This window comes from Jaculus jaculus, chromosome 3 (genome assembly GCF_020740685.1).
Source record: "Jaculus jaculus isolate mJacJac1 chromosome 3, mJacJac1.mat.Y.cur, whole genome shotgun sequence".
NCBI lineage: Eukaryota > Metazoa > Chordata > Mammalia > Rodentia > Dipodidae > Jaculus > Jaculus jaculus.
Genome location: NC_059104.1, coordinates 149451621 through 149474274, shown reverse-complemented (window position 1 = coordinate 149474274; position 22654 = coordinate 149451621). Strand labels below are relative to the sequence as shown.

General features: G+C 53.4%; 1 protein-coding gene across 1 annotated transcript; it reads left to right on the top strand.

The window, feature by feature from the left end:
• Positions 1-8468: 8468 nt before the first annotated feature.
• Furin (furin, paired basic amino acid cleaving enzyme) lies at positions 8469-22434 on the top strand. The gene is made up of 16 exons (XM_045145258.1): positions 8469-8571; positions 13067-13404; positions 13801-13899; positions 14020-14115; positions 14363-14491; positions 14603-14679; positions 14971-15059; positions 15437-15609; positions 17552-17764; positions 18567-18667; positions 18778-18881; positions 18974-19091; positions 19183-19362; positions 19756-19880; positions 19997-20107; positions 20338-22434. The coding sequence occupies exons 2-16, from the start codon at positions 13228-13230 to the stop codon at positions 20928-20930; spliced, it is 2385 nt and encodes a 794-aa protein (XP_045001193.1). The 5' UTR covers positions 8469-8571; positions 13067-13227; the 3' UTR covers positions 20931-22434.
• Positions 22435-22654: the final 220 nt, after the last annotated feature.

Genomic DNA, 22654 nt, shown 5'->3' with positions numbered 1-22654 from the left:
AAAATAAAAATATTTAGCCTGGCGTGATGGTGCATGGCTTTAATCCTAGCACTCGGGAGGCAGAGTTAGGAGGATTGCCATGAGTTCAAGGCCACCCTGAGAATACAGAGTGAATTCTAGGTCAGCCTGGGCTAAAGTGAGACCCTACCTTAAAAAAACAAAAAAGAAGCCGGGCGTGGTGGCGCACGCCTTTAATCCCAGCACTTGGGAGGCAGAGGTAGGAGGATTGCCATGAGTTCGAGGCCACCCTGAGACTGCACAGTGAATTCCAGGTCAGCCTGGGCTAGAGTGAGACCCTACCTCAAAAAAAAAAAAAAAAAAAAAAAAAAGAGGGGCTGGAGAGATGGCTTAGCAGTTAAGGCATTTCCCTGCAAAGCCAAAGGACCTGTTTGATTCCCCAGGACCCATGTAAGCCAGATGCACAAGGATGGCGCATGCGTCTGGAGTTTGTTTGCAGTGGCTGAAGGCCCTGGTGCACCCATCCTAAAGTCTCTCTCCCTGTGTCTTTCTCTCTCTCAAATAAATAATAATAAAAATATTTTTTAAAAAGCAAAAAAAGAAAAGAAATTTTAGCTGGGTGTGGTGGCACATGCCTTTAATCTCAGCACTCAGGAGGCAGAGGTCGGAGGATCGCTGTGAGTATGAAGCCACCCTGAGACTACATAGTGAATTCCAGGTCAGCCTGAGCCAGTGAGACACTACCTGGAAAAACAAACAAAACAGAAATAAAGAAAGGAGGGAGGGAGGGAGGGAGGGATGGAAAGAAGGAGGGAAGGAAGGAAGGAAGGAAATTTTGATTGATATCAGAAAGGTGAAACACCTAGCTCAATTATGGAGGTCTCCGTCTGTTCAAAGACACCTAGCTTCCCAGTGAAGGTTCTTCATGGTCTGCCTCACAGCCTTTCCTCAGGGCCTCTCAGGCATCCATGCCCCTTGCTGAGTACAGTTCCTCAGGTGAGCACCAGTCTATAAAGAGCAGCTGGCACATGGTGCCCAGCTCTGCTCCCCAGGTGCATTGTGCCCTCTGGAGAGAGTGCTGCCCTCTTCCACTTATTAGCTGATTTGTTCCCCAGCAGTGTTTGTTTAGGGATTAAAGGTTCGTGGAGGAGCCTGTAATTTCCAGGTCTGTTTCTTTCCTGGCACTCCACAATACATTTGTTATTTTATTTTCTCATGCCCCTGATAATACTGTTCCAGACAAGTTGGTTTTATAGCATCATCCAATGGAAAGATTCTCCAAAGCTCTCCTAAGCTGGAGGATGGGCTGACTCCTCCAGAGACCGCAGCCAACTCCACCACGTTCCTTTACCTCCTTCTCAGGTCAACCCTGCACTCGACATTGTTTTCTTTACTTTTAAAATATTTTTTCTTTTCTTTTTTATTTTTTTTAATTTTTATTAGCATTTTCCATGATTATAAAAAAATATCCCATGGTAATTCCCTCCCTCCCCCCAACTTTCTCCTTTGAATAAAATATTTTATTTTATTTATTAGAGACAGAAAGAGAGAATGGGCACTCCAGTGCCTCTAGCCACTGCAAAGGAACTCTAGATGCATGTGCCACTTTATGCAGCTGGCTTACATGGGTATTGGGGAATTGAACGTGAGTCCTTAGGCTTTGCAGGCAAGCGCCTTAACTGCTAAGGAATCTCTCCACCCCCCCCCCCACCGACCTTTTTGTAGTTTTTCAAGGTAGGGCCTCACTCTAGCCCAGGCTGACCTAGAATTTACTATGTAGTCTCAGGGTGGCCTGGAACTCACGGTGATCCTCCTACCCCTGCCTCCCCATTGCTTAAAGATGTGTGCCACCACAGCCAGCATTTCTTTCTTTCTCTTTCTGCTTTTTTTTTTTTTTTTTTCAAGGTGAGTTTTCACTCTAGCCCAGGCTGATCTGCAACTCATTCCTGTAGTTCAGGCTGACCTTGAACTCATGGTATCCTCCTACTTTCCTTTCCTTCCCTTCTTCCTTTCCTTTCCTCTCTTCCTCTCTCTCTTTTTCTCTCTGAGAGAGAATCTCCTGCCTCACAGGCCGGGACTACAAGCCACTACACCCAGTTTGTGCAGTGCTGGGTATCTAACACAGAACTTTGTGTATGCTAAGTCCTCTGCCAACTGAACTACATCCAAGTCTCTCTTTGTGTTTGTGTTGTATGTGTTGTGTGCAATGTGGATGTTAAATATGTACATATGTGTGCAGGTGTGCACACCGTTTGTGTGCATGTGGAGAAGAGAATGTCTCCTCTATAGCTCTTTCATTTGTTTCCTCGAGATGGAGTCTTTCACGGAAGCTGGAATTTGGGGTTAGACTGGCTGACCAGTGATCCCCTGCAATTTTACTATCTCCACTTACCACAGGGCTGGGGTTACAGGCATGTGTGGCCATACCCAGTTTTTAAAATTTATTTATTTTTATTTGAAAGTGTGAGAGAGGGAAAGAGGCAGAGAGAGAAAGAGAGGGGGATGGTGGGGGAGAATGAGTGTGCCAGGGCCTCTAGCCACTGCAAATGAACTCCAGATGTAAGTGCCCCCTTATGCATCTGGCTTATGTGGGTCCTGGAGAGTTGAACCCGAATCCTTTGGCTTTGCTAAACTAAAAACAGCCTTATTGAGATATAATTGGCACACTCTAAGCTGTTTGCATTTAAAGATTACAACTCAATACATTTTGACATATGTACACACCTATGAAACCATCACCACAATCAAGATAAGAACTTGTCCATCATCCCATAGCTTCCTCCTGCCCCTCCCTAAGCAACCACTGATCTGCTTTCTAAATACATATTTAATACCAAGATGTCTCATCTATTTCCCCACCTTCATCAACAGAATATGACACCCCCCCAGGTAGGATTTTGCTCTAGGCCCAGGTAGACCTGGAATTTACTATGTTGTCTCAGGGTGGCCTCGAATTCATGGCGCTCCTCCTACCTCTGCCTCCCAAGTGCTGGGATTAAAGGCATGCACTACCATGCCTGGCAAGTTTAGATTTTTGTTGATGTTGTTTGTTGATCCTTTTTTTTTTTTTTTTGATTTGAGAGAGAGAGAGAGAGACAGAGAGAATTGTCACGCCAGGGCCTCAGCCACTGCAACCCTACTCCAGATGCTTGCACCACCTAGTAGGCATGTGTGACCTTGCACTTGCCTCATCGTTGTGCGTCTGGCTTCATGGGATCTGGAGAGTAGAACATGGATCCTTAGGCTTCACAGGCAAGTGATTTAACTGCTAAGCCATCTCTCAGCCCTGACCCTTTTTAAATTTTTTTTTTTTTTTTTTTTTTTTTTTGGTTTTCTAAGGTAGGGTCTCACTCTAGCTCAGGCTGACCTGGAATTCACTATGTATTCTCAGGGTGGCCTCGAACTCTCGGCGATCCTCCTACCTCTGCCTCCCGAGTGCTGGGATTAAAGGCGTATGCCACCACGCCTGGCTTTAAAAATATTTTTATTTATTTACTGGCAAGGAGAAAGAGATAGAAGAGAGACAGAGAGAATGGGTGCACCAGGGCCTCCAGCTACTGCAAACAAATTCCAGATGTGTGTGCCACTCTGTGCATGTGGCTTTACATGCATACTGAAGAATCAAACCCAGGTTGTTCATTAGGCTTTACAGGCAAGCACCTTAACTGCTGAGCCATCTCTCCAACCCAGAATATGATCCTTGACTCAAGTTGTCATTAACATTAGAAAAGTGAGGTCATGAAGATGGGTAAGATCTCCTGCCCTGAACACTAAGTGGTCCCATTATCATACTGCCATATGAAGCGACTTGTGGCTTAAAAGCAATCTCTGTGCACAATCCTTAGCCAACAATCCTCGCTGCCTCCAGCACTGGTGCGTCCACTGCCACTCTGTGACTTTCCCATTCTCAGTGTGGATCAGAGGCTTTCATTTACTTTGCCACTGGGAATGACTGGGCAATGTCTGGGAATCTTGGGCTGTTACCACAAGAGCAGGTGTGCTGTTGAATGTCATATTTAGAGACTAGGAATCAGGGTGAGGGGCTAGGGTTCTACAGTGCCCAGTCAGGCCTCACAACAGAGACTAATCTGACCCAAAAGTATGTAATGGTGCTCATGTGAAGAATCTGTTCTAGATGATAAACTGGAAAACTCAACAAAAATGAAGGAAGGGCAGCAGGCTTGTTAGGCTACAAGGTCATGGAAATCAAAACTCAAAGATCTCTTAAGTTTCAGGTCACAGAGACAGGCTCTGGCTTCCTGAGGACAAGCCCTAAGGGACCAATCACTGAGCCACCAGGGCTCAACATCCAACAGGTACTCTAATGGCTGGCAGATAAGAGTGCACCCAAAGCTTTTATTAGGTACATAATTGTGGGTAGCACTGGCTGCGCATGGAAGGCAAGGCCAAAAACACGGACGTGGCCAAAGGAAGCCACTAAACCACCAAGTGACTGGGCTGCGGGAAGCCGGGTGTTTAAAAAAAAGGTAAAATGCAGACCCACCCCCAATAAATGGGAAAATTAAGAAGGGCTGGTCATGTCGGGATCCAGTCCCAACGTGACCAGATATGTCACCACCAAATCACTTCTAGCTTCCAGCTCCTCCCCCCACCCACTGACACCCAGTTGGCCTGTCATATAAAGGGGTTTTTCCCAAAGTGGTTTAGCCAGAACCGGGAGGGCCCTGCCCGATGGGACCAACAGCCAGCGGGGCAGCAGTGGCAGTCAGGATGGATCCCGGCTCCTCTGGAGCTGCATGGTGAAGTATGGGCATGCTTTATTCAGTTCTGCATGACTTGAAGGTTTTGTTCTTGCATTACAGGAGCTACCTAGCCACTCCTGAGCATGCAGGTAAGCAAAAAGAAACCAGAAAGCTCTCTGCTCACCCTTCCAGAGAAAGCACCGATTAAACTTGCTTGTGCATCCTTCTACAAGGCAGGATGTTGTGTGTGTTGCGATTAAAGCTAAGGGTGGTGGCTGCTGCTGAAGGCTTTGTTTGAGGTGCCTCAGAGGGGGAAGAGGCTTGAAAGATACACTCCCAGGACACCCCAAGGGGACAATGGGACTAGGTGGATTTAGGACTATAGCTTTCTGTAGTTACTCATGGATTAGCTCCAAATCCAAGGATAATGAGACCCGGATGGCCCCTTCCTTTGCTGTTCCTTCTGGGAAGTCAGGGGAACACCCGCCCCCTTACACATCAGACCCTGCTTCTCCCATCTCTAGGCTCCTGTCACTCTGAGTTCCACTAACTGCTGTGATAAGTGTCAGCCAGGCCATGGTGGCACACGCCTTTAATCTGAGCACTCGGGAGGCAGAGGTAGGAGGATCACCATGAGTTCAAGGCCACCCTGAGACTACATAGCGAATTCCAGGTCAGCCTGAGCTAGAGTGAGACCCTACCTCGAAAGAACCAAAAAAAAAAAAAAGTGATACGTGTCACCAGTCTTGGACTCCTAAAGCCCCAAGTCACAGAGTTGAGGGCTGAAGGTAGCTTAGTTTCCTGAGCCCTTAGGCATCAGGTCAGTGGATGGGTAGTGATAACAAGAACAATACTTGCCTACAGAACTTGTTTCAGAGAGATAAGAGGATGGAATTTTCAGAAAGAGGGTGGCTTTCATATTCTTCCTAGCAGACTGGTTGCAAAATAAGCTGATGTAAACCCTCAGAATACGAGAGGAGCAGCAGGTGCTCAACTGTTTGCTCCCTTCTACACCCTTCCCTCTTGGTGAAGTACCTCTGAGCAACACCATTTAATAGAGTCGGCTTTTATGCAGGCATGGCCTGAGGCATAAACTGCCAGGGCAGCCTTCAGAGTTCTGGGGAGTCTTCTCTCCTTCAGAGACCCAATCCCCTAAGATGGGTAAGGACTCCCCAAGGCCACCCTAATGCTTTCTTTCTAGGCTGATCTTTCTTCTAGGCCAGAGGACAAGTGGGCGGGGCACTGGGGGACTCCCATACTAGGTGGGGCCAGCCCTGTCCCTATTTCCCCTCAATGGGGTGCTCTTGCTCACAGCCTAAGGAAAAACTGTGACTCACTTCCTGCCTCAGTCTCACCGCAGGAGTATTGTTCTCCCAACTTTGCCTTGCCCTGGTAGGGGGCTATCCCCGAGTGGCCCCACATCTTGACTCCTTCTAGGGGGAAAGTCCCCAATCTGGGATGGCCAGCACTATTTATGGACTGATTTATCTTCTAACTTCCACATGCTTTGTGTCTTCTGTTTCTGCGGCATTGCATTAACTGAATTTCATAAAGAAATCGAGGCTCGGACAAATTAAGGTTGGTACGATCCAAGAGTGTCCTAGGGATTTGAACTCTATTTTGCTGGTTGACTTTTCACATGGGTTACCTTAGGAATAGTTTTTTTGTTTTTTTTTTTTCCTTTTCTTTCTTTCTTTCTTTTCAAGGTAGGGTCTCATCTAGCCCAGGCTGACCACAAACTCACAGCTATCCTCCTACCTCTGCTTCCCCAGTGCTGGAATTAAGAGACCTGTGCCACCATGGCCAGTTTCCTTTTTTCCCCCGAGATTTATTTTTTATTTATTTGAAACAGAGCGACATAGAGAGTGAGAATGGGCATGCCAGGGTAGCTCTAGCCCCTGCAAACGAACTCCAGACACATGGGCCACCATGTGCATCTGGCTTACGTGGGACCTGGAGCATCGAACCTGGGTCCTGAGGCTTCGCAGGCATGTGTCTTTAACGGCTAAGCCATCTCTCCAGCCCTCCTTGGGTTTTTAGAAGGAGTCATGCTATGTAGCGTTGGGTTGCATGAAAACTCACTATATAGCTCAGGCAGGCCTTGAGTTTACGGCAATCCTCCTGCTTTGGCCTCCTCAGTTCTGGGATTACAGACATGCCACCACACATGCCTGGCTCCTTAGAATGTTATTTAACCTACCTGGGACCAAGTCTCCTTTTCTGTAAGATGTAGTTCCCCAAACACCTAATGGAAATGCATAAAAAATGCACTGTACGCACCCTATGGGGTTTGTGGAGAGGATAAAATGAGTTCAGACAAGGAACGGGCTTAGAATATTCGGTCAGTGCCTGGCTTCTAGGAAGCCTTCGGTGTCATTTGTTTCTCTGACTATCCAGGAACCTGTGTTAAGGACATGAAAGGAGGCAACAGGATAGGATGATGCCGCCAGGTTGTCTCACAGGGCGCAGGAAGGGATGGGCTGAAGCTGCTGGCGACCTTGGAATAACCCAGCCTGGGAAGCTCTTGGCCGCATTTCCCCTTCTTTCTCAGCTCAAGCAGAGTGTCGACCTCAGCCAAGTAGCACAGACGTTTTCTAGGGCAGGGACCCAGCGAGGGAAAGGCTCCGGCTGGTATACTGCAAGTAGCTTGGAGTGAGGCTCTGCCAAAACCCCACGTCTCTTCCAGATTCTGAGGCCTGCTAGTTGTGGAACTTTCGGCAAATTATTTAAACGTTGTGCACCTCAGTTTCTTTATCTGTAAAGTGGGATTAATAATATCTGAAAAGATTATGTAGATTAAATAATGTACATAAGATAATACAAGGTGGTTGGCCCGGAGCCTGGCCGGCTCTCTGTTGGTGTGGAGAAAAGAAGTTTAAAAACAAACATAAAAGGAGGTGGGCTATTTCTGTTTATCCACCTGTCTATACAGAAGCAAATAAAACCGTGGCTCGTCTAACCAGGAGGCCCGCAAGGGCTGCCCTGGCGCTGTGAAGTCCGATCTGGCAGTGCAGCACTCCAGGTTTGCCATCCCAGGACGCTTCCATCGATCTAGCCTAGAACTCCACGCTCAGGGCCTCCGGGGCCTTGGGGCAGGCAGGAGGGGGTAGGGGGGAATCGAACCGGGCCAGCCTCCCAGGCCCTTCCCCAGCCATCCCGCCCGCGGGTCCCGAGTTCGAGGCTCCCAGAACGCCTGCCCAAGGACGCGGGCGGCGCTGAGAGCCGAGCCTCGGGCGGAGGCGCGGACAGTGGGGTCCGGGGGGGTGGCGTGAGATCGCGCACCGGCGGCGGCCCCCACTTCCTACCTGCCCACCCCCCCGCCCGCCTGCCCGGTCCCCGCCGGGAGCCGGAGACCTGGGGTCGCTCCGGAAGGCCGCCGGGGCCCGGGTGCGTTGGGACGCGCGGTGCGGGCGCTCGGGAACGCGGGCCCGGCGGAGCGGCATGGGCGGCGGGGCCGGAGTCGCCGGCGCTGGTGGCGGCGGCGGCGGCCGGGGAAGCGCGGAGGTGGCGCCGCGAGGGGGAGGGGCGGGCGGCGGAGGAGGAGGAGCCCGGGCCGCCGCCGCCGCCGCCACCGCCGCCGTGACAGCGGCCCGAGTAAACAAGCCGCGCCGCCGCGGCCGGGCCGCTGCCCCCCCTTCCACCGCTACCGCCACCCGCCACCGCCAGCTCCCCGCCCGTGCCGGAGCCGAGGCCGAGCCCTGCCCAGGTCTCCGGCCCGGGGCCGAGGCCGTAGCGCCGCGCCTCCCCGCCTCCGCGCCGTGACGCCACCGCCGCCGTCGCCGTCGCCGCCGGGCGCGGGGGGACCGCCCGAGCCAGGCCCCCGCCGCCGGGCTCTCCGCTCGGCCGAGGGGCGCCCGTGCCGCCGCCGCGGCGCTCAGCCTGGAAAAGTTTCCCCGCCCGGCTCCCCAGGGTAAGCGGCGAGGGCGCGCGGCCCGGGGAGGCGGCGAGGCGGACTGGGAAGCGGGGGGCCCCCCGGGGTCGGTGGTGGTGCCGGCGGCGGCGGCGGCGGAGGGGGAAGAGAGAGAGGAGAACCGGGCGGGCCGCGCCGCTGTGCCGGGGAAGCGCGTTCCGCGGCCCGGGCGCCGGCGGAGGAGGGCAGCCAACCCGGCGAGACCTGCCCCGGGCCTCCGCCGCCCGCCGCGCGCTGGGAACCGGCTCTGGCTCGGCGCCCCGGGCTGCTGCTGCTGCTGCTGCTGCTGCTGCTGCTGCTGCGGGAGGACGGGCGCCCCGGAGTCCACCTGAGCCCGCGCGGCCCCGGCCCGGACGCGGTTCGGCCCCCGGCCCGCGCGGGTACTTTTCCGCTGGAGCCGGGGCGAGCCCTCTGACCTCAGGAAGCGCCGGGCGAGGCCCCTGCTGGGGGACCGGCCGGCCGGAGGATTCCGGAGGCGCTGGGTGCTCCCGCCTCCCCGCCGCCCTCGGGGGCTCGTCGCTGGCGGCCCCCGGGAGGGCCTGTGTCCCGCCGGCGCCGGGGGAACGGCTCTGGGCCGGGGAGAGGGGTCGGTGCTCCTCCCCGCCGGGTCCTCGCCCTGCCCCGCACACCTGCGCGGCCCCGGGCACCCGCGGGCCGGGCCCGGATTCGCGGGCGCGCTGCAGGCCGGCTCAGGGATGTTTCGGGGCTTGAGGCCTGGCCGCCGGCCCCTTGCTTGTCCCTGTGGGGTGGGTGACCGAAGGGTGGCCCTGCTTACTAGACAGGTCTGACGGTCAGTACTCTTCTCTGGTCAGTACTCTTGTCTGGCCAGTACCTACTTTCCCACCGCCCACAGCCCTTTAACACACTTTCATCTCCCCGAGAGCGCTGGTGTGTGTGTGTGTGTTTCTCCCTCTCTCTCTCTCTCTCCCTCTCTCTCCCTCTCCCTCTCTCTTTCCCTCTCTCTCTCGACTTGGAAAGTGCCAGGGCAAACACAGGTGATGTGGCCGAACGAGGGCCAGCTGGCCAGGTGTGGATACAGCAAAAAAGAATGGCCGATTTTTTTTTTTCTTTCTTATTGTTACCTATATTGGCTTTCACATAAAATTTGAGTTTTTTTATTATTATTTAATGAGGGTTCTGTGGCTTTAAAACAAAGTTTGAAAACCGCTGGTCTAACAGTTTTTAACTACCAAGGAAACTGAGGCCCAGAAAGAGGAAGTGACTTGTGTAAGATCACACTGCGTTTAGTAGTTGAGCTCCAGACTAGGTTAGAATTTCATGGGAGTCTCCCAGTGCCTGTAACAGGACCTGCCTTGGGGTCCCTGCTGGAAAAAAAAAGAGAGAGAGAGAGAGAGATCTGATTGGGTTTCCCAGCAGCCTTAAGTGGCTTGCTCTGCGGCTCTGTCCCAGCCACACTCCCAGTGCTTAGGAAACAGCAGCCGCACCTGGAGGTAGGTGCATTCCTGTCTTTCCCCCCCTTCCCTGGTTGCATTCTGTGTTGACTGGGTCTAGGGAGGGAGAAAAAGGGCTTTGCTCAAGAACACACTCGGAAAGAGCATAGCAGCTCTTCCTGTGGCCAGGCCCGGGAGTTTGAATGCCAGGCAAGACCCACCAGGAGAGGCTAGAAATACGGAGAGCCTTCTGGTTTGAGACAACTGGGACTCAGAGGGTGAGTCAGAGTCTGGTATGGGGGCTGGGGAGAAGCCCGTTCATTCATTGTTCTCAGCTCTTGCTCTTTGTGTGTGTGGAGGGGGGGTCCTCCCTCTGTGTCTGATGCTGAGGTAGGGCTGTCTAGGGGGCTTCCGGGGTCTGGAAGCCATAACCATCCCTCACCATGGCTAGGGACACTGGGTGAAGGGAGGCAGACTATCTTTCTTGGGGAGAGGGAGATCTGGTCAGTTGTGCCTCACTTGCTTTCTGGGTGCTGCAAGGTGATTAAGTAGTTGGCTAATCACCCTTAACACCAAGCAGCTGTGGCTCTGTCTACAGCGTGTCAGGACCTGGGTTCGACCCAGATGAATCCAGCCTTGACGTAGAGGCAGCAAGTAGGGCTCACGGCTCTGTGGTCAGGGGTCTTTTTGCAAGCTATCTGGACCAAGAAGTAGCTGTGTAGCCAGCCGGTGACAATGAGCCCTGTTTCTGTGTGGCTCTGCCCATGGGTTCCACATCTCACGTGGGGACTTTGGCTGGGGCACCTGGCTACCCAGCCATAGCTTACATCAGTTCTCTCCAAGGCAACATGGCTCTGTGGCTCCCAGGCCTGCCCTGAGCTGGGTGGACTCTGCCCCTCAGGGTGTGGAGTCTCTGTTATGGATATCTCCTGCCATCAGCTGTCAGGTTATTTTGGTGTAAACTGAAAATACTTCAGGAATTGTGACTGGAGTCCTCATCCCCCCTCCCACCAGCCTGTGGGGTGGGCTTGCAGCAGCCAGGGAGGCCCGTGTGGCTGGCAGCTGGCCTGCCCAGCTCTCCAGAGCCTCGCTGTGTTCTGGATCTTCTCTTGGCCACCTCTGGGGATAGATCATGGCATGGAAATGGTCCCTTTGGGCAGGCTTGAAGCCATTCGAGGTGCCTGGCTCAGACCAGATATCCTCAGCACCCCACTAGGATGTTTCCCAGCAGCTGTCCACCTCGGGAGCTCGGTTTGTGGCTCCTCAGGGGCCCTGTGTCGGGACAGTTATGTGGCCCCAGGCAGAGAGGTCCTGCTGTCTGTTTGCTGAAGGAGGAAAAACAGCACATGCACTATTGATTCAGCCTCACCTTGGTGCTCCTGGCTCAGCAGCCCGTGTTTGCCCTCACTTCCCAGCTCAGATTACGCAAGGTGGTGGGCCTGGAGCAAGGAGGGGGGCCCACTGTGGGCCCCTAGACCCCAGCAGGGCAGGATAGTGTGGCCTCAGCTTTCCCTGGGAAACAGTTTAAAAAGGGAGAGAGACTGGGCCCCTGCTTCTAATGATGGCTGCCCTCTCAGCCCTAGAGGGAGGTGAGGCCTCAGGAATTCCTTGTGCTCAGTGCATGGCCCTCTAGTCCTCATTCCAGCTGAAGTCACCCACTCTTTTCTCTTAGGGGCTATGAGTCTTTTTCAAATATCTCCCTATAGCTAACCTGTTTTGCTGAGCCAGGACACCCTAGTGAGTTAGGTAGAACAGTACATTAAAAAAAAAAAAGACCTTTAAAAAGCCAACCTTTTATTCCTTTATAAAATATACCTAGGTATTGTGGAGAATACACAATGGCACAAAGAAGAAAGTAGCAATTACTGGTCATAACTCTCACCATCTTGAGAGAACCTTTGTTAGCATTTTTGGGTGTCTCCTTCCAGATTTTGTTTTGGGTTATGTATAAATATGCATGTATAAATAGTTTTTAAACAACAAAATGCCATCATGTGTGCATACAGAGTTTTAATGTATACCCCCCCCATTATGGTGAGTGTTTTCTTTCTGATTTTTTAAATTTTATTTGTTTATTTACTTGCAAGCAGAGATAGGGAATAAGAATGGCTGTGCCAGGGCCCCTAGCTGCAAAACAAACTCCAGATACATCTGCCACTTTGTGCATCTGACTTATGCGGGCACTGGGGAATCAAACCAGTCATTAGGCTTTGCAGGCAAATGCATTATCTGGTGAGCCATCTTTCCAGCCTCTTGTTTCTGATTTTAAGTGGCTTAAGCATTGATCCTTCTCTTGTGTTATGCTTGTGTTATTGGTGAAAAGGGCTTGGGAGGGGAAATGGTTAGTCCCTGTGTTTATCTGGCTGACTTTTCGGGCTAAGGGGCTAGATTTCTTTGTGAAAAAAAATAGGGATTTTTATTCTGAGGTAGGGTCTCACTCTGGTCCAGGATGACCTGGAATTTTGTAGCTCCAGTCTGGCTTTGAACTCGCAGCAATCCTCATACCTGGCTTTTTTTTTTTTTTAATTATTTTTGTATTTTTTTATTTTTCAAGGTAGGGTTTCACTGTAGCCCAGGCTAACCTGAAATTCATTATGTAGTCTCAGGGTGGCCTTGAACTCAAGGCGATCCTCCTACCTCTGCCTCATGAGTGCTGGGATTAAAGTTATGTGCCACCATGCCCAACTCTTTGTTTTGTTTTTGTTTTTCAAGGTAGGGTCTCACTCCAGCTCAGGCTGACCTGGAATTCACTATGTAGTCTCAGAGTGGCATCGAACTCACAGCGATCCTCCTACCTCTGCCTTGTTTTGTTTTCTGAAGCAGGGTCTCACTAGTCCAGAATGACCTAGAATTCACTCTGTATCCCAGGCTGGTCTTGAACTCACGGTGTTCCTACTACCTCAGCCTCTCAGGTTCTAGGATAAAGGCATGCACTCAGTGGTTTTGTTTTTTTTTTTTTGTGTTTTTGTGGTTGGTTTTTTAGTTACTACTCTCCCCTGAAACTCATTTTAGGCCTTAACTAGCCCTTGGAGGTAGGAGGAGCAATCTTCGTGCAAGACTGGGGAGGGACTGATTCTCTCCCCCTTCCCTCTTGTTCCTCTCAGAGCCTGCAGCCCGCATCCCGCCCTCAAGCCCTGCCCATCTCGGCCCCATGCCCCCACCAATCAGCCCCCGGCCACGGGCAGTGAGCAGGCACGTGGGAGCCGAGGCCCTGTGACCAGGCCAGGGAGACGGGAGCTCTGGGGTCCCGGCCACCTGTCCCCCCATGGAGCTGAGGCCCTGGTTGCTATGGGTAGTAGCAGCAGCAGGAGCCTTGGTCCTGCTGGCAGCTGATGCCCGTGGCCAGAAGGTTTTCACCAACACGTGGGCTGTGCACATTCCAGGAGGTCGAGCCGTGGCTGACAGCGTGGCACGAAAGCATGGGTTCCACAACCTGGGCCAGGTAGGTTTGTTAACCTGGCCTGTTGGCCAAGGCTTAGGGCATTGTCCAGCAGTGGGGCAAGTGATGGCAGGAAGTCTTGCACCAGGAAACAAGACTGTGGGGCTTGACTTTCAGGGCTTCTGGGCAGGAAATGGGCTCTGGGGTGGCCAGTGGGATGGAGCAGTGGCTTGTCCTGCCTGTAGGCTTTTAGCATAGGTTGCCTAGACAACCAGCACATTCCAGTGAGGGTGAGTCCCCTTCTGTCCCTTACATGTTCTTATTGGGTCCTAGGTAAGGAGCAGATGCCCACCCTGCCTGGCATTGTGAGCCTCCCTTGCAGCCTTGTCCACCCCCATCCCTGCCTCCCCCAGGGACTGACAGATGGAAGCCCATCTCCGTTTCTCTGCTCTATTGCAGATCTTCAGTGACTATTACCACTTCTGGCATCGAGCAGTGACAAAGCGGTCCCTGTCGCCTCACCGCCTGCGGCACAGCCGGCTGCAGAGGGAGCCTCAAGTGAGTATGGCCCCCGCCCCTCCTGCTGCTATCCTCCCCTTCCTGCTCTGAGGAGTCCCTGTCCTCCCCCGCTGACACCTACACCATTTCTCTCCCTGCTCCCTCCTCCCTCCCTCTCAGGTAAAGTGGCTGGAGCAGCAGGTGGCAAAACGGAGAACCAAAAGGGATGTGTATCAGGAGCCCACAGACCCCAAGTTCCCCCAGCAGTGGTACCTGGTATGTTAACCTCCTTAGGCTCTGGGTCCTTGTACCCCACCACCCACTGTGAGGATAGATGAGGCTGACTGCTTGGAAGCTTTCTTTGATTCTTTCTACTGAGTAGTCTGCCCTCAGCCCCTCCTGCCAGCCTGGGACTGGTAGAGAAAGAGGCTTGTGGGTGGGACAGGGTTCTTTGAGTTAGTCCTGACCTCTTAGTTAAATATCCAGCAACCTCTGGTAAGTGATGGCCTGGTTGTCGCTGCAGTCTGGAGTCACTCAACGAGACCTGAACGTGAAGGAGGCCTGGGCCCAGGGCTTCACGGGGCATGGCATTGTGGTCTCCATCCTGGACGACGGCATCGAGAAGAACCATCCTGACTTGGCAGGCAATTATGTGAGGATTGGAGGAGGGAGGTGGTGATCCCTGGCAAAGGGAGCCGTCAGGGGCTGGCCTGTTCTTCCATGGTGTCGAGGACCCTCTTGGTGATGGCCACATTCCTTACAGGATCCTGGGGCCAGCTTTGATGTCAATGACCAGGACCCTGACCCTCAGCCTCGGTATACACAGATGAATGACAACAGGTGAGAAATTGTAAGTCTCCAGCCTCTGCATTCTTTTCCTTCCTCCACTGAGGACACAGGACTGAGCCTGGGTGCCCCTTGTCCCAGGCCAGAGGCTGCAGTCTTTGTTCACAGTCCTGGTTCTCAAAGGGAGGTTTTGGTTAGCGCAAAGGTGACTGTAGAAAGCGGTGCCGCACACACACATGGAACGGCAGCTGTGAGATTGAGGCCGGTGCTGAATCTTCCTGCTTCTCAGGTTGCGGTTGCTGCACTCTGTCTACCCCACTAATGCTGTGCTCTTGGCCCTGGCAGGCACGGCACACGGTGTGCAGGGGAAGTGGCTGCAGTAGCCAACAATGGTGTCTGTGGCGTAGGTGTGGCCTACAACGCCCGCATTGGAGGTGAGTGTGGGCTTGGGCCCTCTATCCCACATTGGAGGTGGGGGTGTCTCTCTTACGGGAATTTTCTCTGCTTGCTTCCAGTCTGGACAGTGCCTGCCACCTTCCCACTGTGGGTCCCATAGTGTAGATAGTATTGATATTCTATCTAGTGTTCTTAGCATTCAGAGAGCTGGAAACTTGATGCTGATGGCACCATGGGGTAGGGTGGGAGTCTCTTAGCAGGAATCTCCCTAAATCTTTGCAGCACAGGCAGAAGAGAGAGGCAGTGATAGTAAGAGGCTTAGGGTTTCCCAACACGGGCCTCTCCTCTCCCTTGCCCAGCCTGCACCTGAAGCAGCTGGACCCATACAGCATCTCTCTCCCCTTTCTGTGGCCAGGGGTGCGCATGCTGGATGGCGAGGTAACTGATGCAGTAGAGGCACGCTCACTGGGCCTGAATCCCAACCATATCCACATCTATAGTGCCAGCTGGGGCCCGGAGGACGATGGCAAGACCGTGGATGGGCCAGCCCGTCTTGCTGAGGAGGCCTTCTTCCGGGGGGTTAGCCAGGTACAGTGGGGGTCCTGGTCCAATCCTGGAAACCAGGCTTACTCTTGGGAAGTTGGTTGGGTCCTATCATTTTCATTGCCGTCTTCCTTTGTTTAATTTATTCATTCTGTGTATGTGTGTGTATGTGGGCGTGCACACACACACGCCTATACGTCTGCCTGCCTGGGTTGGTGTTCTAGACAAGGTCTTCCTATGCGGTTTTTTAAGCTGGCTTGGAACTTGCTGTGTAGCTCAACATGGCCTTGAACTCATCGTCCTCCTCCCTCAGCCAGCTGGGATCACAGCTACATACCACCACACCTGGATCTTGTATTTAATTTTTGTCTTACACAAAGTGCTAAGTTAAATTTAAGTGTTGGGGGCTAGAGAGATGATTCACTGGTTAAGGTGCTTGCCCATTTAGCCTAACAACCCAGGTTTGATTCCCCAGGACCCACGTAAAGCCAGGTATACAAAGTGGTGCATGTGTCTGGAGTTCATTTGCAATGGTTAGAGGCCCTGGTGTGCTCATTCTCTCTTTTCTGTCTCTCTGGTGGGTGTGGTGGCACACACCTTTAATCCCAGCACTCAGGAGGTAAGGTTGCTGTGAGTTTGAGGACAGTCTGAGACTGCATAGTGAATTCCAGGTCCACCTGGATTAGAGTGAGACCCCACCTCAAAAAAAAAAAAAGCCTTGGGCTAGAGAAACAGCTCAGTCAGCAAAGTGCTCGCTTCACAAGCAGGAATGCCTGAGTTGATTCCTGTGCCCACATAAAGTGCTGGAATGGTGGTGTACGACTGTAAGCTCCGTACTGGGAAGGCAGAGACCTCAGGATCCCTGGGCCTCGCTGGCCAGCTAGTCTCACTGGTGAGCTCCAGGCCAACTAGAGACCCTGCCTCAACACATACGAATGACGTTCCTGATGATGTCATGCTGCATGCCTGCACATGTTTGCACACACTCATGTCCACACAAATACATACACGCGTGTACAAAAAATGGTATAACATATGAAGGAATGGGGACTAAGGATGTAGCTTAATGGTAGAGCATGCGCTTTATACATTTGAGACCCCGAGTTTTGTTTCACTGGTTGGAAGGTTTGCATTGTTGGGTGATTGAACCCAGGCAAGTGCTGTGCCTCTGAGCCATACCCCTAGCAAGAGAGGGAGAGGACTGGCCTAGGGTGAGGCACTGGGTTTGATCATATCCCTCCCAAAAATAATACTTGTTTGAGAGAGAGACACATACAGAGAGAAACAAAGTATAGGCTTGCCAGGGTCTCCTGCCAGTGCAAACAGACTCCATATACATGTGCCACTTTGTCTGGATTTACGTGGGTAGTAGAAAATTGAACCCAGGCCATATGGCCTTACAAGCAAATTCCTTTAACCACTGAGCCTCCAGCTCCACAATGATGTAAGTTAGCCAGGTGTGGTGATGCATGGCTTTAGTCCCAGCACTTGGGAGGCAGAGGTAGGAGGATCACTGTGAGTTAGAGGGCAGCCTGAGACTGCACAGTGAATTCTAGGCCAGCTCGGGCTAGAGTGAGGCCCTACCTTGGAAAAAAACAAAATGTAAATAAGAGTCACCCATCACGGGCTGGAGGGATGGCTTAGCAGTTAAGGTATTTGCCTGAAAAGCCAAAGGATCCCAGTTGAACTCTCCAGGACCCACGGAAGCCAGATGCACAAGGTGGCACATGCATCTGGAATTTGTTAGCAGTGGCTGGAGGCCCTGGTGCACCCATTCTCTCTCTTTCTCTCTCTCTCGTTCTTTCAAATAAATATATATATATAAGAAATCACCCATCACCACACTCCCTGGGGATCACCACTGTTCAATTTTGTACACAGACCTAAGATTTGCATTCATACTGATCCACTTTCCCAGTCTGTGATAGCATCTTCGTGCCAAGCCTTCCCCACTATCCTGAGTGACCCTAACCCACTTTGTCCACAGGGTCGCGGTGGGCTAGGCTCCATCTTTGTCTGGGCCTCGGGGAATGGGGGCCGGGAACATGACAGCTGCAACTGCGATGGCTACACCAACAGCATCTATACACTGTCCATCAGCAGCGCCACACAGTTTGGCAATGTGCCCTGGTACAGTGAGGCTTGCTCATCCACACTGGCCACCACTTACAGCAGCGGCAACCAGAATGAGAAGCAGATTGTGAGTCTTGCCTAAGACGGCACTGGGAAGGGAGGCTGCTTGCTGGCTTTGCTCAGGACTTCCTCAGATTCTACTTTATTGATTTTGTTTTTGTTTGTTTTCTTTTGGAGGTAAGGGTCTTTTTGTAGCCCAGGCTGACCTGGAATTCACTATGTAGTCTTAGGCTGGCCTTGAACTCTTGGCAGTCCTCCTACCACTGCCTCCCTTGTGCTGGGATAAAAGGCGTGCACGACCACGTCTGGCTCAGATTCTATTTGTTCTTACCCGCATGTGGCTGAGAGCTGCTCAGGCCCTCATGGAAAGGGAGCTGGGGTTCCTCCCAGACACTTGAGGGCTGTGAAGCCTTTATGAAATGTAGACTGTCAGCTGGGCATGGTGGCGCACTCCTTTAATCCCAGCACTTGGGAGGCTGAGGTAGGAGAATCGCTGTGAGTTCAAGGCCACCCTGAGACTACATAGTGAATTCTAGGTCAGCCAGGGCTACAGCAAGACCCTACCTCAAAAAACAAAAAGAAAAAGAAGAAATATAGACTGTCCCTCAAAGCATATCTTGTTCTCTAATCTCTAGTTGAACCATCTTATTCCTTAGGAAACTTGGCCCCAGAAGGGTCCAGGGTCCTTGCAGTGGCCTGTCCACAGCAGTTAGCAAGGCAGAATCTGGGACCCACGTGTCTTGATTGATTGATCTTGCCACCTATGGTACTCAGCATATGTAGACAAAGGAAGGGCAGACAGGTAGAACTTCAGTCACTCTCTTCTCCCTCCTCCATCAAGGCCTCACAGCACTGTTATCCTCTGGCAGGTGACCACTGACTTGAGGCAGAAGTGCACAGAATCTCACACGGGCACCTCAGCCTCTGCCCCCTTGGCAGCTGGCATCATTGCTCTCACCCTGGAGGCCAAGTAAGTGGGCGAGTGGCAGCCTGTCCCTACTAGTGTTCTCTATAAGGCAGCCATTAAGTCTGCAGCTGCTGTCCACACAAACTAAGCCCCAGCCTCTCCCTCTCTCGCAGTAAGAACCTCACTTGGAGGGATATGCAGCACCTGGTGGTACAGACCTCCAAGCCAGCCCACCTCAACGCGAATGACTGGGCCACCAATGGTGTGGGCCGGAAAGGTGAGAGTAGCATGACCCAGAGGTCTAGGCTGCAAGGTGGGTTGGGGGGCACTCCCACCTTTCTGCTAACCCTGCCTTCCCTGCCCCCACAGTGAGCCACTCATATGGCTACGGGCTGTTGGATGCAGGTGCCATGGTGGCCCTGGCCCAGAACTGGACAATGGTGGCCCCCCAGCGCAAGTGCATCATCGACATCCTCACAGAGCCCAAGTGAGTACAGAACCCAATGAGGAGGGAGGAAGTAGCCGCCTGCTGGTCGTTTCTGGCCAGGCTGACCCCTCTCGTGGTGCTCTCTGCGCAGGGACATTGGCAAACGACTAGAGGTGCACAAGACTGTGACTGCGTGCCTGGGCGAGCCCAACCACATCACCCGGCTGGAGCATGCTCAGGCACGGCTCACCCTGTCCTACAATCGCCGCGGTGACCTGGCCATTCACCTAGTCAGCCCCATGGGGACCCGCTCTACCCTTCTAGCTGCCAGGTGCTCACCCTGCTCCCTGCCCACCCTCATGGCCCACGTTTGTTACCTCATTCATCCCCCCCACACACCAGTCCTGAGTGAGCCACTATCGGCACTTGGGGAGGGAAAGCTGTATCCTGTGGGACTTTCTCATCCCAGGAATCCCTGGCTTCTGTCCATATGTCCACATGACGTGTGTGTGTAAAGTGCCTCACACTTCTAGAATTCTCAGATTATGTATGGCCTATTGGGGGAACAACTGAGCCAATAAGCATTTACAACCCAGTGGAGTTGGTGCCGTCGGGGTGGGGTTTGGGGGGGAACAGCACATGGCCTGCGTATCACGGGCTAGGTGATCGGGCCTGGGATCCCTCCCAAGACCTCAGACAGCTTCATGGCCCTCCCTTCCCCCAGGCCACATGACTACTCCGCAGATGGGTTTAATGACTGGGCTTTCATGACAACCCATTCCTGGGATGAGGACCCCTCTGGCGAGTGGGTCCTGGAGATTGAAAACACCAGCGAAGCCAACAACTATGGTACTGGGGACACTGGAGGGGTGGAGAATGAGGATGAGAGCTGGCATGTGGGACCTGGGATGCTGATATGGTTCCTGCAACCTCTTAACTCTTGCCTCCTCCCAATTCTGGCATAGGGACACTGACCAAGTTCACTCTTGTACTGTATGGCACAGCCCCCGAAGGGCTTCCCACACCTCCTGAGAGCAGCGGCTGCAAGACCCTCACGTCCAGCCAAGCCTGCGTGGGTCAGTAGTGGGTACTGCTGGGGACAGAACAGGGCTGGGGGGGGGGGGGTTACACAGCAAATTACCTATTAGAACAGAAGAAAATGGGGTCTCAGGACCTCCTGGGGCTTCTACAGACTGGTGATGGTGGTTGGAGCTGCAGGTCTGTGGCACCACCATAACCTGGGGCGGAAGGCTTAGTGGCTTGGAGGCCATGGTCTCTGACACCTGCTCTCCTCCTATGCCATCAGTGTGCGAAGAAGGCTTCTCCCTGCACCAGAAAAGCTGTGTCCAGCACTGCCCACCAGGCTTCACACCCCAACTTATTGATACACACTACAGCACCGAGAATGACATGGAGACCATCCGTGCCAGCGTCTGTGCCCCCTGCCACTTTTCGTGTGCCACATGCCAGGGCCCTGCCCCTACAGACTGCCTCAGTTGCCCTAGCCATGCCTCCCTGGACCCTGTGGAGCGGACATGCTCCCGGCAAAGTCAGAGCAGCCGGGAGTCCCGACCCGAGCAGCAGCCACCTGGGTTACCCCCAGAGGTGCAGGTGGAGCCACGGCTGCAGGCCGGGCTGTGGCCCTCACACCTGCCTGAAGTGGTCGCCGGCCTCAGCTGCGCCTTCATCGTGCTGGTCTTCATCACTGTCTTCCTGGTACTGCAGCTGCGCTCAGGCTTCAGCTTCCGGGGGGTAAAAGTGTACACCATGGACCGTGGCCTCATCTCCTACAAGGGGCTGCCCCCCGAAGCCTGGCAGGAGGAGTGCCCATCTGACTCAGAAGAGGATGAGGGCCGGGGCGAGAGGACCGCCTTTATCAAAGACCAGAGCGCCCTTTGACGAGCCCACTGCCCATCCCCTCAAGCTGATCCCCTCCTTGGGCACTTTTTAATTCACCAAAGTATTTTTTTATCTTGGGTCTGGATTTGGACCCTAGCTGGGAGGCTAGAGGGGCAGAGACTGCTTCCCACCCCACCCTGGGGTCTACCTGGTTTCCTGATGTGAGTCACCAGGATCAGCTGGGTGGGGAGAAGGCCTCTCCTCAGGCCAAGACCCCCTCCATGTGGAGAAAGGAGTGAAACCTTTAGGGCAGCTTTCCAAGGCCCAGGCCCCAGCCAGAGTTCTTGTGGAGCAAAGAGGGGCGGCCTTTCTCGGGGTTCCTGACCCAGGCTGCAGCCTTGCCCCTTCCCTGTCCCTCTAAAGCAATAATGGTCCCCATCCAGGCAGCAGGGAGGCTGGCTAGGAGGTACTTGAGTGAGGAGGCCACCTCTCCAAGGGCTTTTGCATCCCTGACCCTATCCCCACGCTGATGAGCCTTGGCAGAAGCCACAATCATAGGAAGGGACCAAGGCAATGCAGGCGCTGACTGGTGTACCTAGGTGTGCATGCCCCTGGCATGTGTGCGCTCCAGGCCTCCACCTCAGCTGGCAGCCAGGCTGAAGCTCCATGGGGCCCTGTGCTGGTGTTCCGACCACCCTCTTCTCCCATCAGGGCCCAAGGCCCTTTTTTTCTGAGCCTGGGGCTGCCTGGGCTGTTGGCATTCAGTCCCCAAGCCCCTGGGTGGGTGGTGGGGAGGGACGGTGGCCCAGCTGGCCTCTCCCGCCTCCCACCCGATGCTGCTTTCCCCTGTGGGGATCTCAGGAGCTGTTTGAGGATATATTTTCACTTTGTGATGATTTCACTTTAATGCTGATTTTTTTTGTATTTTTAATGGGGTAGCAGCTGGACCACCCACCTCCTCACACCCGTGCCCACCCTGCTCTTCCCCTGGCTGCCCAGCCTGAGGTGTAGGGGGCTGTAGCATGTTGCTGAGGAGTGGGAAATAGCTGAGCCCCAAATCCTAAAGTCAGGCCGACCAGGTGGGCTCTAGGAAAGGAAGTCATGGTGGGAGGGGTAGGCTGACATCTGTGTTTCAAATGGGGCTTGTGCCAAGGGCTTATTGGTCACTGGCTATCCAAGTGCCAGGGGTGGGCAGGTGGTGGTACCAAGCCCCTTTTAACACTGTGCCCTGGTGGAGAAAGCACTGACCTATGATGCCCCCAAACCCCCTCTTCTGACGTGCCTTTTGCACCCCTCCCATTAGGACAATCAGTTCCCTCCCACCTGGGAGCCCCCTTTTCTTTCCCTTAGCCCTTCCTGGTACCCAGCCACCTGCCCAGGGGTGCCTCCTCTCCTATCCACCCGCCTTGTGGCCATCCCGGCTGGTTTTGTAAGATACTGGGTTGGTGCACAGTGATTTTTCCCTTGTAATTTAAACAGGCCCAGCATTGTTGGTTCTATTTAATGGACACGAGATAATGTTAGAGGTTTTAAAGTGATTAAACGTGCAGACTATGCAAACCAAGTCTGGTCTCCGGTGATGATTTTGCTCTTCCAAGGACCCCTGATTGTGTCCAGCTGTTGGGACTGGTTTGGTCTAGTGGTATCCTGATGGTCTGAAGGTGAGCCCAAATCAGAAGACCAAGTGCCTCCAGGGGGTCCCAGGGCCTCCTGCAGGAAGCAGGTGCACCAGCCCCCTGTGCAGACTCAGCAGCTGGAAGTGGGGGCAAGACTGATGTGATCTG